This window comes from Puntigrus tetrazona, chromosome 13, assembly GCF_018831695.1.
Source record: "Puntigrus tetrazona isolate hp1 chromosome 13, ASM1883169v1, whole genome shotgun sequence".
NCBI lineage: Eukaryota > Metazoa > Chordata > Actinopteri > Cypriniformes > Cyprinidae > Puntigrus > Puntigrus tetrazona.
In genome coordinates, this window is record NC_056711.1 from 5,116,000 (window position 1) to 5,131,529 (window position 15,530).

Genomic DNA, 15,530 nt, shown 5'->3' on the forward strand with positions numbered 1-15,530 from the left:
CGAATCCCGCTGCTGCCAGGAATAAAAGTCGTTACTTAATGCTACGAATTATTTCTGAAATTGCCAATAAACCTTTTATTAATTTTATGTTGCTGATTGTCAATATTCTCTTCAGTTCAGTTTTTCACTTTTAGTTTAAATTACACTTCTACTGCAGCTATTTTCTAAATAAAATAGTATAAATAGTCCGTTTATTTCTGAAACAATCCTAAAATTTCTCTTATTTTTTTAAAAATGTCGATAACCTATGAATGAAAATGTAGAAAAGTAAAACATGGAAAAGAGAGTTATGTAATCAGGACCATTTTATTATTTTTCAATTAGTCATAGCCAATTATTGCAAAAACAACAGAAAGAACAGAACAATACACATGAACAAACCTTAAAAATATCCATGACACTTGTGCATTCTTGGCACAAATAAAAGAACAAAAAACAAAACTATACACATAAATAAAATGTCTTGTGCATTCTTTCAACATAAATAAAACTAAATATAAATAAAAAAACAAAATAAAATAAAAAAAGTTACCATGCCTCTCGGAAAAAAACAAACAAAAACAAAGCTATACAGATTAATGAAACTTTTTATATTCTTTACACATAAATAAACATCATAAATAAAAGTTTCCATTTCTCTTCTGTAAAAAAAAAAAAAAAAAACTATACACATAAATAAAACCTTATTTAAAGTTTCTTTTTTTATTTTGTTTTTTAATATTCTCCAACCACTGCTCCTTTGGTAGTGTCTCTACAGAGGGCAGTATATAATGCCCTTGTATTGGTTGGGCACTATCTGGCCAACCTCATTTCCAATGGAGGTTACCCAGAGTGCTGTCCCCCGTCCATGGCCGGCCAGCTTCTTTGTGATCTGAAATTTACAAATGTAACAAGACTTTTATGTTCATTATTTTTTTATTATACAGTTTAATTGGAGTCTATTATGTACTTTGTGTGTGTGTGTGTGTGTGTGTGTGTGTGTGTGTGTGTGTGTGTGTGTCCGTGTCCGTGTGTGTTTGTGTTCACCTGGTATTTATCACGTTATTGTGTCGTCACAAGGATAGGAATACCAGTCAATTTTGTAAATCATATCAAACAAATCCAAGATTTGTTTCATTTACAGGTTTTGATTCACCTCCGTACAATGTAATGAGATACTGGTAACTTTACCTTCTGGTAGAGGTCATACCACGTCCGCTGCCGTGGTGCTGGTCTGTTGCCTCCAGAAGGCCATGCACCAGAGCTTGCAAAAGCCCTCAACCTGGTCATCCACTCGCCATCACCCATGGCCTTGTGGGTCTTTGGCTTGGTACTCATCTAAACATACTTTGGAAATAACTCTAAATAATGTGCATTTTTGCAAGTACTAGACAACTACACAGACAATTTCAATCTGTTTATAATGATACAATTATATATATATATATATATATATATATATATATATATATATATATATATATATATACACACACATACACATTCAAGGTAACTAAATAATGGCACTCATTACAGCAAATGAAAATTATTTTACTACAAATAAATAATAAATAAACCTTGTTTTTAAAGTGTTACACTTCAATTATACAGTATTTGAACATTATTATTACTAAATGCGCTTACAATAGAGGTAAGATTAGTTTTGTTTAGTTTGAATAGTTACATCCAATTATGCCAATTTACTGTTATGTTAGTTACTACATTTAGTGTGTAATAATGACATTAAAAAATAAAACGCATTGTTAATTCAGTTCAAAACTGTGGTTAAACGTATGTTTCTTCATAGTAACTACACTTTTTTGTAACTGCAATGCTTTTTATATCTATGGTTAATTGATGTATTACTTTCCTTTGTCATTTAAAATGATTATGTTTAGCACTTGCATATGTGTTTATACAAATAGTAATCAATCTGCAAACAAAAAAATAGGATTACTACATTTACACTATAGCAAAACAACAAACTTTGATGTAAAATGATTGTTTTTTACCCAAAATAAACTTTTAAAAATCTTGTTCAACGTGCAAAATTACAGGCAAATAAGAGTTTAATATGTGAAATTATACACTATGAAACTATGCTAACAAAACACTTTTACTACACTTCCACTATAGTAAATATTGCACATGGTAAATGTTTACAAGCGTCACGTTGTTTTTGTTTCATTCAGATTTTTATGTATAGCAAAACTTTGTTTATACAGTTGAAAACTGACTAAATGGAATGTAATAACTAAGATTAAAGGCAAACAATGCGACGACAAAACACGTCATGGTTACAACACCACACGTCACTCAAGTCAAATCATTTTGAATTTCCCCGGGGAATTTAATGACAGTTGTAACGCTTTTTCCCGAGATATAAAACGACTAAATGGAATGTAATAAATAAGATTAAAGGCAAATTGTAATTATAGAGAAGATGTTCAAAAGTCGTTACGAAGTCATAGTTTTTAAACGCAAAACATGAACGACGGACGAAAACGTAATGAATTATCAGTGCAAAAACATAGCAAAAAAACATTTAATACTTACTTTGTCGAATTATGCAATTTTCTTCTGTCGAATTGAAATCTGTCAATTTTCCTCAGGACTGCGTAAAGTCAGCTAAAACTAAGCAGTTTTTATTCTCACTTGGTTCGGCAACGCGATTGGCTCACGTCCATTCTCGCAACACAGAGCGATTGGCTCCCAACAATGGACAGCGAGCGATCTGATTGGCTCCCCAACAATGGAACGAAACGGAATGTTCGACCGCGAAACACAGACGATCCTGCGCCAAGCCGAGCGAGGCTTGGAGCAGGATCGTCTGTGTTTCGCGGTCCAATCGCCGAGCTCGCTTTCCATTTTGAGAATGGACGAACGGCCAACCGCGTCGCGCTTGAGAATGGACGGGAGCCAATCAGATCGCTCGCTGTCCGCTCCGTCTCTTGTGTGGTAAGTCAAAGTGCATGTGCTGTCACGTGACAGGCAGTCGTTATTTATTTTCCGTGCCTTTCTGAATAGTCGCGGTTTCACGCTTCAGACGCCCCCGAAAGCTGAATAACGGACTTCAAAACATTCCTTTTCGTTCTTTAATCCAGCGAACGTTCAGTACTTTCATTTAAAAATGAATACATTGGGCTCAATATTAGTAGTCGAAGTCATCTGAAGTACATAAGAAACAAACATGCAATCTTATTTCATTGAATTTAAATGAATTTAAATTAAAAATATTAAATACGTCTTAGGAAATTAAATGTAAATACAATATATTAATATCTAATACAATTTATTGGTTTTTTTTTTTTTTTGCATCATACTGAAAAGAGTAAGTAAATCTTAACGCACCACTCACTTTTAAGTCTTATGTAATGTTTAGTAAGGAAATAATAATAATAATAATAATAATAATAATAATAATAATGTGGTAGTGGTGTGAGCTTTGGGAATCTCTCTTACAGAGGAGGACCTGCTTAAAGAGACACTACCACAAAACATTTCTCTTGACGCTTGATCACTCATGCCATCCCAGATGTATATGACTTTCTTTTTTTCAGATAAACCCCAGAGATTACGTGAAAAAGATTCCATCTCTGAGTCCATATAATGCAGGTGGACAGTCATCCAACGGCCTTCAAAAAAACACAAAACAATCACAACTGTAATCCATACAACCCCAGAGGATGGGTCTGTTCGAATTTCAGTCAAGATTTATTTTCAAGTGCTGAAGTGAAACTGTGTGTGTGTGTGTGTGTCTGTGAGAGAGAGAGAGAGAGAAATACTAAAATTTGCATTACAAACCATTAACCTTTGGCCAGCTGTCAAACATGGCTTCATGAGTTAATGCTAGATGTAAATGAAGAGTAGTAAGTGAAGTTATTAGAAAAAAATAGTACTACTATTGAGGGCTGACAGGGAAACTGTGAAACATCAGTCATATATGCATCCTTGGTCAAAGGCCATGTTGCACAACTACACTCTAATAAAATGAAAGTGATTAACTTACGTTCACACCCAACTGTTCTTTGTAATTGTATAATGTAGTCTGTTTTTACTAGAGCTGTTGAGTTCATAAATGTTCATAACTCAGTAGATATGTGCACCTGGAACACGAGCCTGTTTATTGTCTTGACATCCGCAGCGGCTCTTCTTACATCTGAAGGTGAGGATCGCAAGCTTTGTTTCGCACTTGTTTTTCGACATTATGGGTTAACAGTCCCATCTGTACGGCTAGTGTTTCTTTTGTTTGTGAAGGGCTCTTGGTTCAAGGACCCGCTCAGCCTCTGGTGGCACATCTGGGGGCGTCCATCGTGCTGCCCTGCTCTGTGGAAACCCCATTACCTGTGGACGAGCTGGAGGTCCAGTGGAAGAGGACGGATGCTGAGACGCTAGTGCACTTGTTTCAGGATGGCCAGGACAGACCCGAGGCTCAGTATCAGTCTTACAGGCGTAGAGCACATTTCTTTCCCGAGCAGATCTTTAAAGGAAACTTCTCAGTCCTTTTGGAAAATATAACAGTTGCAGACACCGGTATCTACAGATGTGTAGTTTGCTCTTATCAGGATGTTGGAGAGATCTTTGTTACAATTCAACATGTGGGTAAGCGTTGCTCTCATTACAAATCGTCTTTAAATGCTTGACTTTGTTTTGCCACTTGATTATTTCTCTTACAGAGCGTGTGGTTGTGACAGTAGAAGATCAGACTGTATTTGCTCGTGTTGGTGAGGATGTTGTTCTTAACTGCACGGTGGACTCACACATCCCTCCTCGACGCTTTGAAGAGGTCTCGTGGAAGAAGGTGGACAAGCGTCCGGACATCGTCCACGTGCTGCTTTTCCAAAACGGGACGATATTTCCAGGATCGTCTCACAAGCGTTACAGAGACAGAGCGGAGTTCTTCAGAGAGGAAATTCCCAAAGGCAACTTCTCAATGAGGCTAAAAAATGTCCAGACTGCTGATAAGGGAGAGTACATGTGTGAAGTCCACACAGAGAAATCAGTCAGCTCTGCAACTGTGGAAATTGGGAGGTTGGGTAAGTCATCTGAGACAGACGCCACTTGGGCTCAGTAAGACGCTGTTTTTAAAGAAATCAGCAACTTTTGTACAGCGTGGTGCACTAAGATGTTCAAAAGTGACAGTAAAGACGTTAATATGATTTTACGTTAGATATTAGATGAAAAACACAAGTGAAAACCGGAAATGTCGCCTTAGCCGTGGACTGAAATAAGTAAAAAAATAAATAAATAAAACAAAGGAAAATAAAGCTTCATAGAAGCCAAAAGCGAATAGAAAGGAGAAAGTCACGTAACAACATTGTTAAAACTAAACTAAACTGAAAATATAAAAAGGGACACATATAAGGAAATATATAAATCAAATTAAAAGAACACTGCAGCAAAGCTGTTGTCAATATCGATATTTCTTGAGCCTCTTGATATTTCTTGAGTGATTTCTGAAGGGTCACGTAACACTGAAGACTAGAGTAAAGATGCTTCGATCACAAGTACATTTTGAAATATATTCATATTGAAAACAGTTTGGATCAAATGAATGCAGCCTTGGTGAGACTTCTTTAAAAACATTAAAATATTGACCTCAAACGATTGAATGCCACTTTGTGTATTTATGTATTAATGTTCATGCATTTGAGTAAAAATGTGGATTATTAACTGATTCTAATGTCAGTAAAACCACTCTGTGTCTTTCATACAGGGATGTCTGCTCTGCACATCACTACTCTGATGCTTTGCTTTGTTTCTCTCTTGTTGACTTGTGCGTTAAGTATTCCAGTCCTAATCTTTATCAGCAAAAAAGGTAGGGCAAGTATGAAGCTGGTTTTTAATAGTCATATTTTTCTTATTATGTAACAAAAGCTAATTAATAAGATGGTAAATTGTTGTTTTATTGTTCTTTCGTTGAATTAGGAATGATTGGTAGTTTTCTATAACTTGGTGTTTATGTTCCTCTGCAGATACGGACACAAAACCAATGTACGTGAACTACCTGCAAGCAGTCGGTCCTAACATCTGCTTGTGTGCTGCATTTGTTCTGTGGGGGGTTTCTGAAGGTAGGGTTTATTTATCACACGTTTCTCTCACCGCTGATGTTGTTATTTATATGTTTTTTTCCTGCTTTTTTCAGGGTCTGTTGTCGAGTCAACAATGTGTGCGACAATTAATCTGACGAGGATCATTTTATTATTTCTTATGGCCCCATATTTTAATTGGGATACTACTGTTTCTGGTACGTATGTCAATGACATGCATTAGTTTGACTGAATATTATTAAAATTTTTTCATAGGTTTCATACTTCATTTTATCAAGTTCTTTAGGGCATTGTGATAAGCCCATAAAAATTAGCTTTTTTTATCATAATTGATTATGATGGATTTTCGAATCATTCTCTTGTTCCTCTATTTTCTCTCAGTTAATTTTCCAGGTTTCATCCACAAAACGATCGAATTTGTAGCCATCCCCATCGCGTATCTTCTGATTTCCACAGCATTTTGCTCAGGTAAGGAAACTTGGCATTAGTATCTCAGCAGTATAATACTGGTGCAGGAGAGTTTGTTTATTTAATATATTTGATATATATTCGCATATATATGCTTTTGTTGATAGCCTTCTTAAATCATATCCGTCTGGTCCTGACCTACGCATAGATGCAATATGCAATGAATAACTGTATAATCTGTTGTGTTTTGTAGCTGTTCTTCATGATCTCTGGAATACATCTCAGTGGACCGAAGTTGTTCATTTCAGTGTTGGGATTATTCTGCTGTCATCCATGCCTGCACTTTTTCATGCCTTAAACAATGTTTGCTTCACACGATTTTTTGATACACATTCGTCAATACGATTTATTATAGGTATATCATATAGTCCATGTAGCAATTGTATGCTTTAGAAAATCCAGGCTATGGTAGCCTGACTATATATATATATATATATATATATATATATATATATATATATATATATATATATATATATATATATATATATATATATAGTTGAGGTTCTCTCATGCCCAGATCTTTAACCCCTAGGCTGCATGTTCTGATGTGTAACGGTCATACTCTGTATGTTTACGTCAGCATTGCTCTGTGATTATTGTCCTGCAGGGTCACTTGGACATGTTCTCATGCAGTTAAGCAACTTTCTTCAAATGCGTCTTTTCTTCTTTAGATCAACAAACGTTGATGAATGTAAGTGGGAATTGTGTATAGGAGGAATTGTCAGTTGTTTTAGATATTTGCTCACTGATAAAAATGTGTGTCTGTTTACATTTTCAGCCATGATCACAATGACATATGCCTTTGGGGGAATTTCTCTTGCCATATCATTAATAGTTCTTCCAATTCCAGCAATTCGACAGTACATTTGTTTAAACGTTGTCAAAAATCGACTTAATGCACTTATATGGAGATGTTGTAAGTACACTAACAAATGTAATTATTGTTTCATTGTACATCGCAAATCATCGCATTTATAAATACTCAATTTTGCAATGTTTATTTTTTTCTGTATGCGTAAATGATGATCCGTCTTTCTCTCTCTTTTTTTGTCATCTGTCTTTGTCCCAGATTTAGTTTGGGTAAACGTCATGGTTGTTACGCTCATTGGGCATACTGCATTTATTTTATATTATCTCAATAAAATTCTGGAGTACAATAAGGGTAAGCCGGTATCAAATATAATACAATGTAATATTTTATTTCATTATTTTTATTTCGGCCCTCAAAAAAACAATGTTTCACAAAATAAATAAATGTAAAAATAAACCAGAATATACAAAAATAATTTAAAACATTTCCCAAAATATACAGACATGATAAAAAATAAATAAATACAAATTCGGCTGCCCTATTTATACTTCAAACACAAAAAGGCTTGCATTGTTTTTTGTGATTTGTATGCTATTTTTGTTATTAGTATAGCATGGATTTCCTGCCATTATAACCTGACTATAGTAATGTGATTGATTACAGAGCGTTTTGGATGGATCTTTGTCACAGTTCTGCTTCATGTCCTGACTGCAATTGCACCCACACGATTCCCCAGAGCAGTTCCTGGTAACAAAAGACACTGCAACGTTTTGGTTACTTTGCATTTACAATCATATCAATTTTAGTCAGCAGAGCTTAAATCTGCATTCTTATGCTGCTGTTCATTTGGTAATTTCATAATCGTACCTTACATTTTGCAGACGCAATTTACACTACTTTGTACATGTATGGTGTGGCATGTCTACCAGTGATCAACTCTATTTCTCTTGCCACAGAACTAATACTTCAAGTCTGTAAGTGTTAATGATTAATATTTCCTTAAGATTCTTTTGGAGAGGTCACTAAATTCTTGTCTTTAATTGTCTGTTTGCAAGACAAGGGGGAGAGAACGGTGGATGATCTGCGTGTAATAGTGTTTGCGTTTGAAAGCATTATGTCCGGTGTATGGCTGGTTTTACAGATCCATGCATACTGTGAGTTTCATTAGTACTTTTTAACACTCATATAAAAGAGCTCATTCGTCTAGCTCACTGTTGTTTTCTTTATTCTTGAATTACAGGGGCGGTTGGCGGTAGAGAGTAAGTTAATCATTTTCTGTGTGTATATATATATATACATATCATACGCAGGACACAGGAAGTCAGCATTATTGTAACTTTATATTTCCAGTTGAAGTTTACTTACTTGCTTAATGGCTTTAATAAGTGTCAACTGATTATCTTTCAGTGTACAGAGGGAGCTTTATGCATTGAGAGACCTTGCAGCACAGTGCACACCACAGGTAACTGTTTTAGAGCCGTTTGATTACAACTGTTAATATTTAACTAAATTAAAATTTTTAATAAATTTGCTAAACACATTTTATTGCACTGTTGTGATATGGGTTCCCCTCATAAATTGTGGGTCTAAGAATTTAGCTAAAAACTCACTGGGTAACTAATCATATACTCCTCTCAACAGTTATTCTGTACATCCTGAAATAACAAGGTGTGTTTAACATTACAGCAAGGAGACATTGATGAATCAGATTTTTCGGAGAATCAACTCTCTGAGATCCAAGGACTTCAGCCAGAGGCAGCACCGCAAGATCTAGAGGCTTAAATCTTTATCTTATAAAGAATAACTAAATGCGATAGCTACCTATGTTATGTTTAATTCAATTGATTTAAACTGACAAAATTTCCATGCTCTATACTGTGTACAGTGAACACTGCTTACTCTTGTTTCCACCTTCAAATTGTTAACCTTTGCATTGTTAATGTTTATTCTCGCAGTAATAAACTGACTGCATAAATGTATTTAAAATATGTTTGACAAACAGATTCACATTTCATTGGCATCTCAAAAAAATTGGTCTGGTAACATGCAAAATATATTTGTAATAAAGATGTATCAATCCGCCCTACCTCCTGATATGCCACTCCAGCTAAAAAAGAAACGCAAAACCAATCGGCAGCATCATGACACTGCTGAGCTGTTGATTGGCTGAGTGTATGTGTGTGTGTGTGGAGAGAGAGAGTGTGTATGTGTGTCCCGTATAAAGCACAGCGCTCTGCAGCATTTCTGAACTGGTGCAGTGCCGGTTCATCACCACTAATGGTGTGCAGAACAAGGGGGACTTAAACAGAGAAACTTCTCCAACCAACAAAACATTAACATCATTTTAAAACCAACAAAAAGCAACAAAAAAAAAATCCTGCATCATGAGCTTTGACCCTTTCATCTCCTCCTCCCTCTCCCGGCGATGGGAAGATTCCCCCTTCAGCAGAACCACCTACCGGCTCTCCCGGGGGCCCCTGTCGTCCTCCCGGTGGCCGATGCGTTTGGAGCCGCTGCAGAGCGACCTGAGTCAGGCGAGCGTAGTGAACGCAGAGCTGCTGGATCTGCGGGCTCAAGAGCGAGAGCAGCTGGTGGGTCTGAACAACCGCTTCGCATCCTACATCGAGAAGGTGCGACACCTCGAGCAACAAAACCGGGTGCTGCTCCTACAGCTGGAGGGCCTGAGGCGCAAGCAGAGTCAGCCGTCCCGTGTGCAGCAGCTCTACCTCCAGGAGGTACGGGGCCTCAGGGAGCAGCTGCACCAAGAGGCCCAGAACAAAGTGCGCATGGAGGCGCAGAGGGAGAAATTGCGGGAGGCGCACGCACAGCTGCACGAGCGCTGGGAGGAAGAAGCGCGGCGGCGTGGCCGGGCAGAGGCAGAGGTGCAGAGGTTGCGAGAGGAGGCGGGTCAGGTCGCTCTGTGCAGCTGTGACGCCGAGGCCAGCGTGGTCTCCCTGGCGCAGGAGCTGGCCTTCCTGAAGCAAGTGTTTGCGGAGGAGCAGGAGGGGCTGAGGGTCCAGCTACAGGTCGCTAGCCTCAGCGTGGAGCTGGACACAAGTAGACCGGACCTGTCGGCCGCTCTGAGAGAGATCCGAGCGCAGTATGAGAGCCTGGCTGGACGCAACATGCAGACCGCCGAAGCCTGGTTCCGGGGGAAAGTGGCGAGCGTAGTGGAGCTGACGGATAAGCAGGAGGAGGCTGTGCGCTTGGTACGTGAGGAGACCGCTGAGTATCGACGGCTCCTGCAGTCCCGTTCGGCTGAGGTCGAGGCACTGAGGAATGTCATCGATTCTCTGAACGCTCAACTAGGAGAGCTAGAGGAGACGCAGAACACCGAGGTCACCAAGTACCAGGTATAGATCACCAGCAGCAATCAATCCAAGTGTAGATGCAATACGACCAATAAAATGTCTCAGTGGGCACACTCTTAGAAGCGAGGCCATTATGCTATTGACCGCAGAAACATTCTGTGTGACAGAAAATCAATGAAATGAAAAGTATCCATTTCTTTATTGGTGTCGATGGGCATAATACACTCAGCTTGTCACCGGAGGCTGACTTTTAAACAACTCCGTATCTAATCTACCACTAAATTGTCCATAATTGTACCTAGTACTAGTATATAACTTTTAGGGGTAGATGAGGCACAAAAATGGGAACTGCCACAGTGACAAGCTGGTGTTACTATTCTTGGACTTCTGCTTCAAGTCTCTGTGCTTCCTTTGTTGAGGAAAAGCCTTGACACGGAGACTGTACTGATTTGCTTTTACCATTACGAGTCCGTTTGATGACCTTTACTTTTCTAGAGTCTTAGCATTGATGGAAAACTATTTCTGCTGCTCTTTTGGTCCAAGTGAAACCAAAGTTGCAGAAATGTTACTGATGCTGACTCACTCCATCAGTGCTGAGTCATGACTGACAAACTCAGTAGGACAGATGAGACTGACTCTAGAGGGAAAGGAAGTGCTGGCTAAAATCTTTAAGATCTAAGAAGTTCTGCTCTATTACTCTGTATCTCTGGAACAAAAACAGCATCTACGAACACTGAAGCATGCATCAGCATTAATTTATGCTTTGAAATTAAATTTTTGCTTTTGAATTTTCTAGGAGAGGGTAAGTGACCTAGAGAGGGACATTGCGGATGCGAAAGAGGAAATGTCACGCTATTTGCGGGAGTACCAAGATCTGCTTAACGTGAAGATGGCTTTGGATGTTGAGATTGCAGCTTACAGGTAATTTATCTGATAACGTGACGCTTGCCGTTTCTTTAATCAATCTAACTTAATTCAATCGAGAGTAACTTTAATGTATACCACAAATGAGTATTGATCATTTCATTTTTGTCTTTATAGGAAGCTCCTGGAGGGAGAAGAAATTCGATTTACGTATTCCACCCTACCAGCCCTAGCCTAAACCCCTAAAACAAGAAACCCTAACTCACATTCATCACATTCATGTTTTGAATACTGTTGTGTCAGACCTAAAATACTAACACAGACATCACCTTCCTGAACACATCTATCCCATCCCCCCCAAAAAAACCCTACTAACCCGGACCCACCATTTAAGTCCCTTGTTGCCAAATCCATAACCTTTACATTTCCTTCCCATCCTAGTTCTTTGGTTAATCACACCCCAATTTCACCACCCAACCATGAAACTAAAACCGCAGCATATCATCGCTTTAAAGTCAGACGAGCCCTTGTGTCACACAAGAGGTACACATAATGAGGTCCCCCTTCTTCTTTACACTTGAAAATGGACAAATGACCACCTTGGAGACATCGCTAAGGGTAGCACTCACTCAGCCAGAGCTCAGTGTCATGTTGGCAGATTCTAATAGAGGACCTTAGATGGTTCAACTTAAAGAATATTATATTGTTCCCTAAATTATAGTTTCTACTAAACTTGTATGTTTCATTTCCAGTACCCGTTAAAAATCAGATTAGCCAATGATCCCCTATATGCAGACTTTTAACCAATCGTTTGTTGAGGTGAATCGTTGCTCGGTCTAAGCTCACTTTGGGTGCTAGAAATGGACTAAAGCCAATTTGTTAATTCACCATTAGACCAAGAATCAGTCAACAAGACACTGTCCACCATCCCTGAGTCTTTAGATTACATGTAGTTAGCGCGACAGTCAGGTTTTTATCTTAAGTTAGAATGTGTTCATTTTAGTAAACGTCGTAGTAATATTTAATTTGCTGTTTGTCTGTGTTCTCCGCTTCTCATGTGTTTGCTCGGTTGAGAATATTTGATTCTTTTGCTTGAGCGTTAACAGCGTTTGACTCGATAAAAGCATGACTGAAAATCAAGAGTAGAAATAAAAGCTCTAGCACTGGAGTTTTTAGACTTGTGGTTAAATACAACTATCATGCTTTCATCAGCTTTCGTCGTGTCATCTAAGTTACATTGTATGTCAATTATCAGTAATTTGGAAATTAACAAGAAACCGAGTCTGTTTATCATGGCAGTCTCTGAACTGAATGGTGCTGTATGTTTGCACCTAAAATACATGATGAATAAAGCAACAGTACCTCTTCTGGAGGATGTCTCGGGTCTGTGTTTGTGTGCCTGGGTCCAGATATGAAAAAAAAAAACATTAAAACCTCTTTGGAACATTTTGACATTAAGGTTTAAATAAATGGATAAGCTAGGGTTATGGTGAATGATTAAATCCTGATTCATTTAATGATCAAGAACGTTGTGATCAGTGACTGACGGAGCTGTGAGTTGGTTCTTTTTAGTGAACAAACAAAACCCTCATGAATCAATCAGACACGTTAATCATTTAATTACTTACTGAACTTAAGTTTTGTCGTCCAATTTGGAAAAATAAACGAATTAATTTAAAAGTATATTTTAATTATATAACTATAAATTGTTGTGCAGTGTGAAGCCCATTTCAGCCACATATTTTTAAAAAATGCCAAGTCATAATTATTTGTATATTGTCATGTCTTGTCAGTTTGTTGTAATTTTAACACTTTATTATAATTAACTAGACTATGTGTTTTAATACGATGTAACCAAAGCGGTTGACTTTTAATTTCACAGTTTTTGCTTTTTTATGTCATAACAATGATCACCGCTTAGACTTTTTATACCATAAATATAACTTTTATGGCATAATTATAGTTCACTAAAGCATCAGTTGGACTTTCATAGAAACAGCTATCATGTATAATCTAGTGGATTTTTTATTTGAACCTTATTAAGCAGTTTCGTCAGCGGTCTTTAATCAAAAAGGAATATATTACCATATTGTTGCTTGTTTATTATCTCCAGCCAACAGCTACGGCTGCTTGCTTCACTTCCTCGGTTATGCCGCCTCTAACACGCTTTTTAGAATTTTTCCTAGAACGGTTAATGGAACGTTAAGGCGCCGAAATCGTTCAAATAAATCCTAATCATCGTCATCATCCGTTGCTCGCAGTTCTGCTTCCGTCCAGCGCGCGGCAGCAGAGTGCGCTTTGCGTCCAGCTCAGTCTTGATCGTGCGTCGAGGGAAACGAACATCTTCCGTGGCTAAAGTTCAAGAACATGGCCTGCCGGAAGATGCTCAATGTTATGTAGGCATGCTGGAAGCTGTAACCCTATAACACCGTGCTGCGTTCATCCTTTCCTTTGGAAGCTGTGTGTTCCGCAAGGACGTTAAGCGCGAAGCATTATTAGGTTCATTGTTCAACATGCTGCGGGCTTTATCGAGGTGCCACGCTCCTGCAGTCCGTCTTCTCGCTCCTCGCGCCGCTGTCATGGTCAAAACTGTCAGGGAAAGAAAATCTCGAACAGACCCCAAGGCGAAGTCAAAAATGGGACGGATCAAGACCCCCCCTCCGGTAGATCCGGTAGAAATGGTTGTGCTGAATGAGCGTTACACTGAATACAAGCTGATCTTGAGAGCCCTGAGGTAAGACTGCATGACATTAAACCGCTTCCTGCCTGGTTATGATGCAGTCAGCAGAGACAATTACTTTTTTTGCAAAATTTCAGCCACTGACATGATGGCGCGTCTGAACCTTTTATGCGTGTCTCGTTAGATTTGAGTTCAAGGAGCAGATGCTGAGGAAGAAACATGAAGAGAAGGTCGGTTCCGTGGCGGAGAAAAAAGCTGAAATTGAGGCAGAAGAGCATCGGTCACTGATGGTGATGAACAATGCTGAGAACCTCAGGTTACGTAAAATAAGGTAAATCGGTTAGGTGAAATGCACGAGGGGCGTTTTGTGAGAAGGTTGCATGCAAAGTTGTGAGTTGTGAACGGAGCAGTGGATTCACAGTGTCCATAAAAGTCCTTGGACGACCTGCTACATCTGGTGAGGACGGGCACGCGACTATCTTCAGAAGATATGAGCATGCCTGTTAAAGAGAGACTTCATCCACACGTGAACATTTGTAGTTCATTTGCTCCGGTGACTTTGTTTTAGGAGGTGTAACTTGTAATGAGGTGATTTCTGCTGGTGAGGGATGCAGTCAGATATACTAGCGTTTTGTTGCTGTTTGAGTTGAATGTGTGTCGTCTGGTCTTCAAGAGAGCAGCGCGTTCAGGAGGAGGCTGAGGCCGCTGAGCTGAAGAAGAGAGAGGCAGCCATCTCACGGCAGCAAGAGCTGGAGAACTACATTAAAGAGAAAGAAAGACAGATTCTTCTGCTGCAAGTGAGTGCTTTTTTTTACGGAAACGTCCTTCGGGTTTCAACCGTGTGTCATGTTTTGAGTTTTTATTTAATTGATTTACAAGCTCGACAAGGCTGGCTTTACGAAAGACGGTTTAATCGTGTGATTTTAATATTTGATCGGAGAGGTTTCTTTGGGTTTTAACTCTTCTCTCATTCTGCATTCGTCTGTGTTTCAGGAAGAGGCGAAGGACTTCATCACACTGGACAATCTAGATCAGCGGATTGAAGAGGCTCTAGACAACCCCAAAAACTACAACTTTGCCATCGATAAAGAAGGACGTGTTGTCAAACGGACTGCTTTTACGCAATAAGGATTTCAAAAACCAAAACACCTACAGTGTGCATAACATATATATACTGTCAGGGCCATCGCTTAACACTGTTTGGACAGAAAATGTTTCAAAATTTGTGTGTGTGTGTGTGTGTGTGTATACTCAAAATGTCTCAAATATACTGATGTCTAAAGTTGGTCTTCTCTAGTCAAAATGCTTAATACAGTAACCACATCAACGAATGTCTTGACATATTTAAAAATGCTTAAAAAAAA

General features: G+C 38.6%; 3 protein-coding genes and 1 long non-coding RNA gene across 6 annotated transcripts; 3 read left to right on the forward strand and 1 right to left on the reverse strand.

Annotated features, from left to right (window-relative positions):
- The first annotated feature begins 2,830 nt into the window (after positions 1-2,830).
- Positions 2,831-9,393, forward strand: LOC122356713. Of its 3 annotated transcripts, none has more exons than XM_043255721.1 (19): positions 2,831-2,937; positions 3,540-3,669; positions 4,076-4,144; positions 4,237-4,581; positions 4,656-5,015; positions 5,696-5,797; positions 5,955-6,050; positions 6,125-6,226; positions 6,411-6,497; positions 6,691-6,852; positions 7,108-7,191; positions 7,279-7,416; positions 7,570-7,662; positions 7,975-8,058; positions 8,193-8,285; positions 8,367-8,465; positions 8,552-8,570; positions 8,719-8,773; positions 8,998-9,393. In XM_043255721.1, the coding sequence occupies exons 2-19, from the start codon at positions 3,666-3,668 to the stop codon at positions 9,091-9,093; spliced, it is 2,088 nt and encodes a 695-aa protein (XP_043111656.1). In that variant the 5' UTR covers positions 2,831-2,937; positions 3,540-3,665; the 3' UTR covers positions 9,094-9,393. The 3 variants fall into 3 exon arrangements, with proteins under 3 accessions (XP_043111656.1, XP_043111655.1, XP_043111654.1); XM_043255720.1 differs by lacking the exon at positions 2,831-2,937 and adding an exon at positions 2,959-3,310; XM_043255719.1 differs by lacking the exon at positions 2,831-2,937 and having other exon boundaries at positions 2,959-3,669.
- A 154-nt stretch (positions 9,394-9,547) lies between these two features.
- On the forward strand, positions 9,548-12,858 carry si:dkey-33c12.3 (uncharacterized protein LOC335380 homolog). Its single transcript, XM_043255723.1, has 3 exons — positions 9,548-10,664; positions 11,419-11,543; positions 11,664-12,858. Exons 1-3 carry the CDS (start codon positions 9,696-9,698, stop codon positions 11,722-11,724), a joined length of 1,155 nt encoding a protein of 384 aa, XP_043111658.1. The 5' UTR covers positions 9,548-9,695; the 3' UTR covers positions 11,725-12,858.
- LOC122356716 lies at positions 12,513-13,708 on the reverse strand. Its single transcript, XR_006252371.1, has 2 exons — positions 13,572-13,708; positions 12,513-12,885 (listed from the first exon to the last, which is right to left on the reverse strand). It is a non-coding gene; the product is annotated as an uncharacterized LOC122356716 (long non-coding RNA).
- Positions 13,709-13,847: 139 nt separating this feature from the next.
- mrps26 (mitochondrial ribosomal protein S26) lies at positions 13,848-15,448 on the forward strand. The gene is made up of 4 exons (XM_043255724.1): positions 13,848-14,220; positions 14,351-14,497; positions 14,840-14,963; positions 15,160-15,448. The coding sequence occupies exons 1-4, from the start codon at positions 14,000-14,002 to the stop codon at positions 15,292-15,294; spliced, it is 627 nt and encodes a 208-aa protein (XP_043111659.1). The 5' UTR covers positions 13,848-13,999; the 3' UTR covers positions 15,295-15,448.
- The last annotated feature ends 82 nt before the right edge of the window (positions 15,449-15,530 follow it).

What these genes read in the sequence shown, in the direction of transcription:
- LOC122356713 (XM_043255721.1), top strand. An exon ending in TGTGGAAATTGGGAGGTTGG is followed by an intron (nt 5,016 to 5,695) that starts GTAAGTCATCTG and finishes TCTTTCATACAG; the next exon opens with GGATGTCTGCTCTGCACATC. An exon ending in TTCCACAGCATTTTGCTCAG is followed by an intron (nt 6,498 to 6,690) that starts GTAAGGAAACTT and finishes TGTGTTTTGTAG; the next exon opens with CTGTTCTTCATGATCTCTGG.
- si:dkey-33c12.3 (XM_043255723.1), top strand. Translation starts at nt 9,696, where the DNA reads ATGAGCTTTGACCCTTTCATCTCCTCCTCCCTCTCCCGGCGATGGGAA. An exon ending in CCGAGGTCACCAAGTACCAG is followed by an intron (nt 10,665 to 11,418) that starts GTATAGATCACC and finishes TGAATTTTCTAG; the next exon opens with GAGAGGGTAAGTGACCTAGA. An exon ending in GTTGAGATTGCAGCTTACAG is followed by an intron (nt 11,544 to 11,663) that starts GTAATTTATCTG and finishes TTGTCTTTATAG; the next exon opens with GAAGCTCCTGGAGGGAGAAG.
- mrps26 (XM_043255724.1), top strand. Translation starts at nt 14,000, where the DNA reads ATGCTGCGGGCTTTATCGAGGTGCCACGCTCCTGCAGTCCGTCTTCTC. An exon ending in CTGATCTTGAGAGCCCTGAG is followed by an intron (nt 14,221 to 14,350) that starts GTAAGACTGCAT and finishes GTGTCTCGTTAG; the next exon opens with ATTTGAGTTCAAGGAGCAGA. An exon ending in CTCAGGTTACGTAAAATAAG is followed by an intron (nt 14,498 to 14,839) that starts GTAAATCGGTTA and finishes CTGGTCTTCAAG; the next exon opens with AGAGCAGCGCGTTCAGGAGG.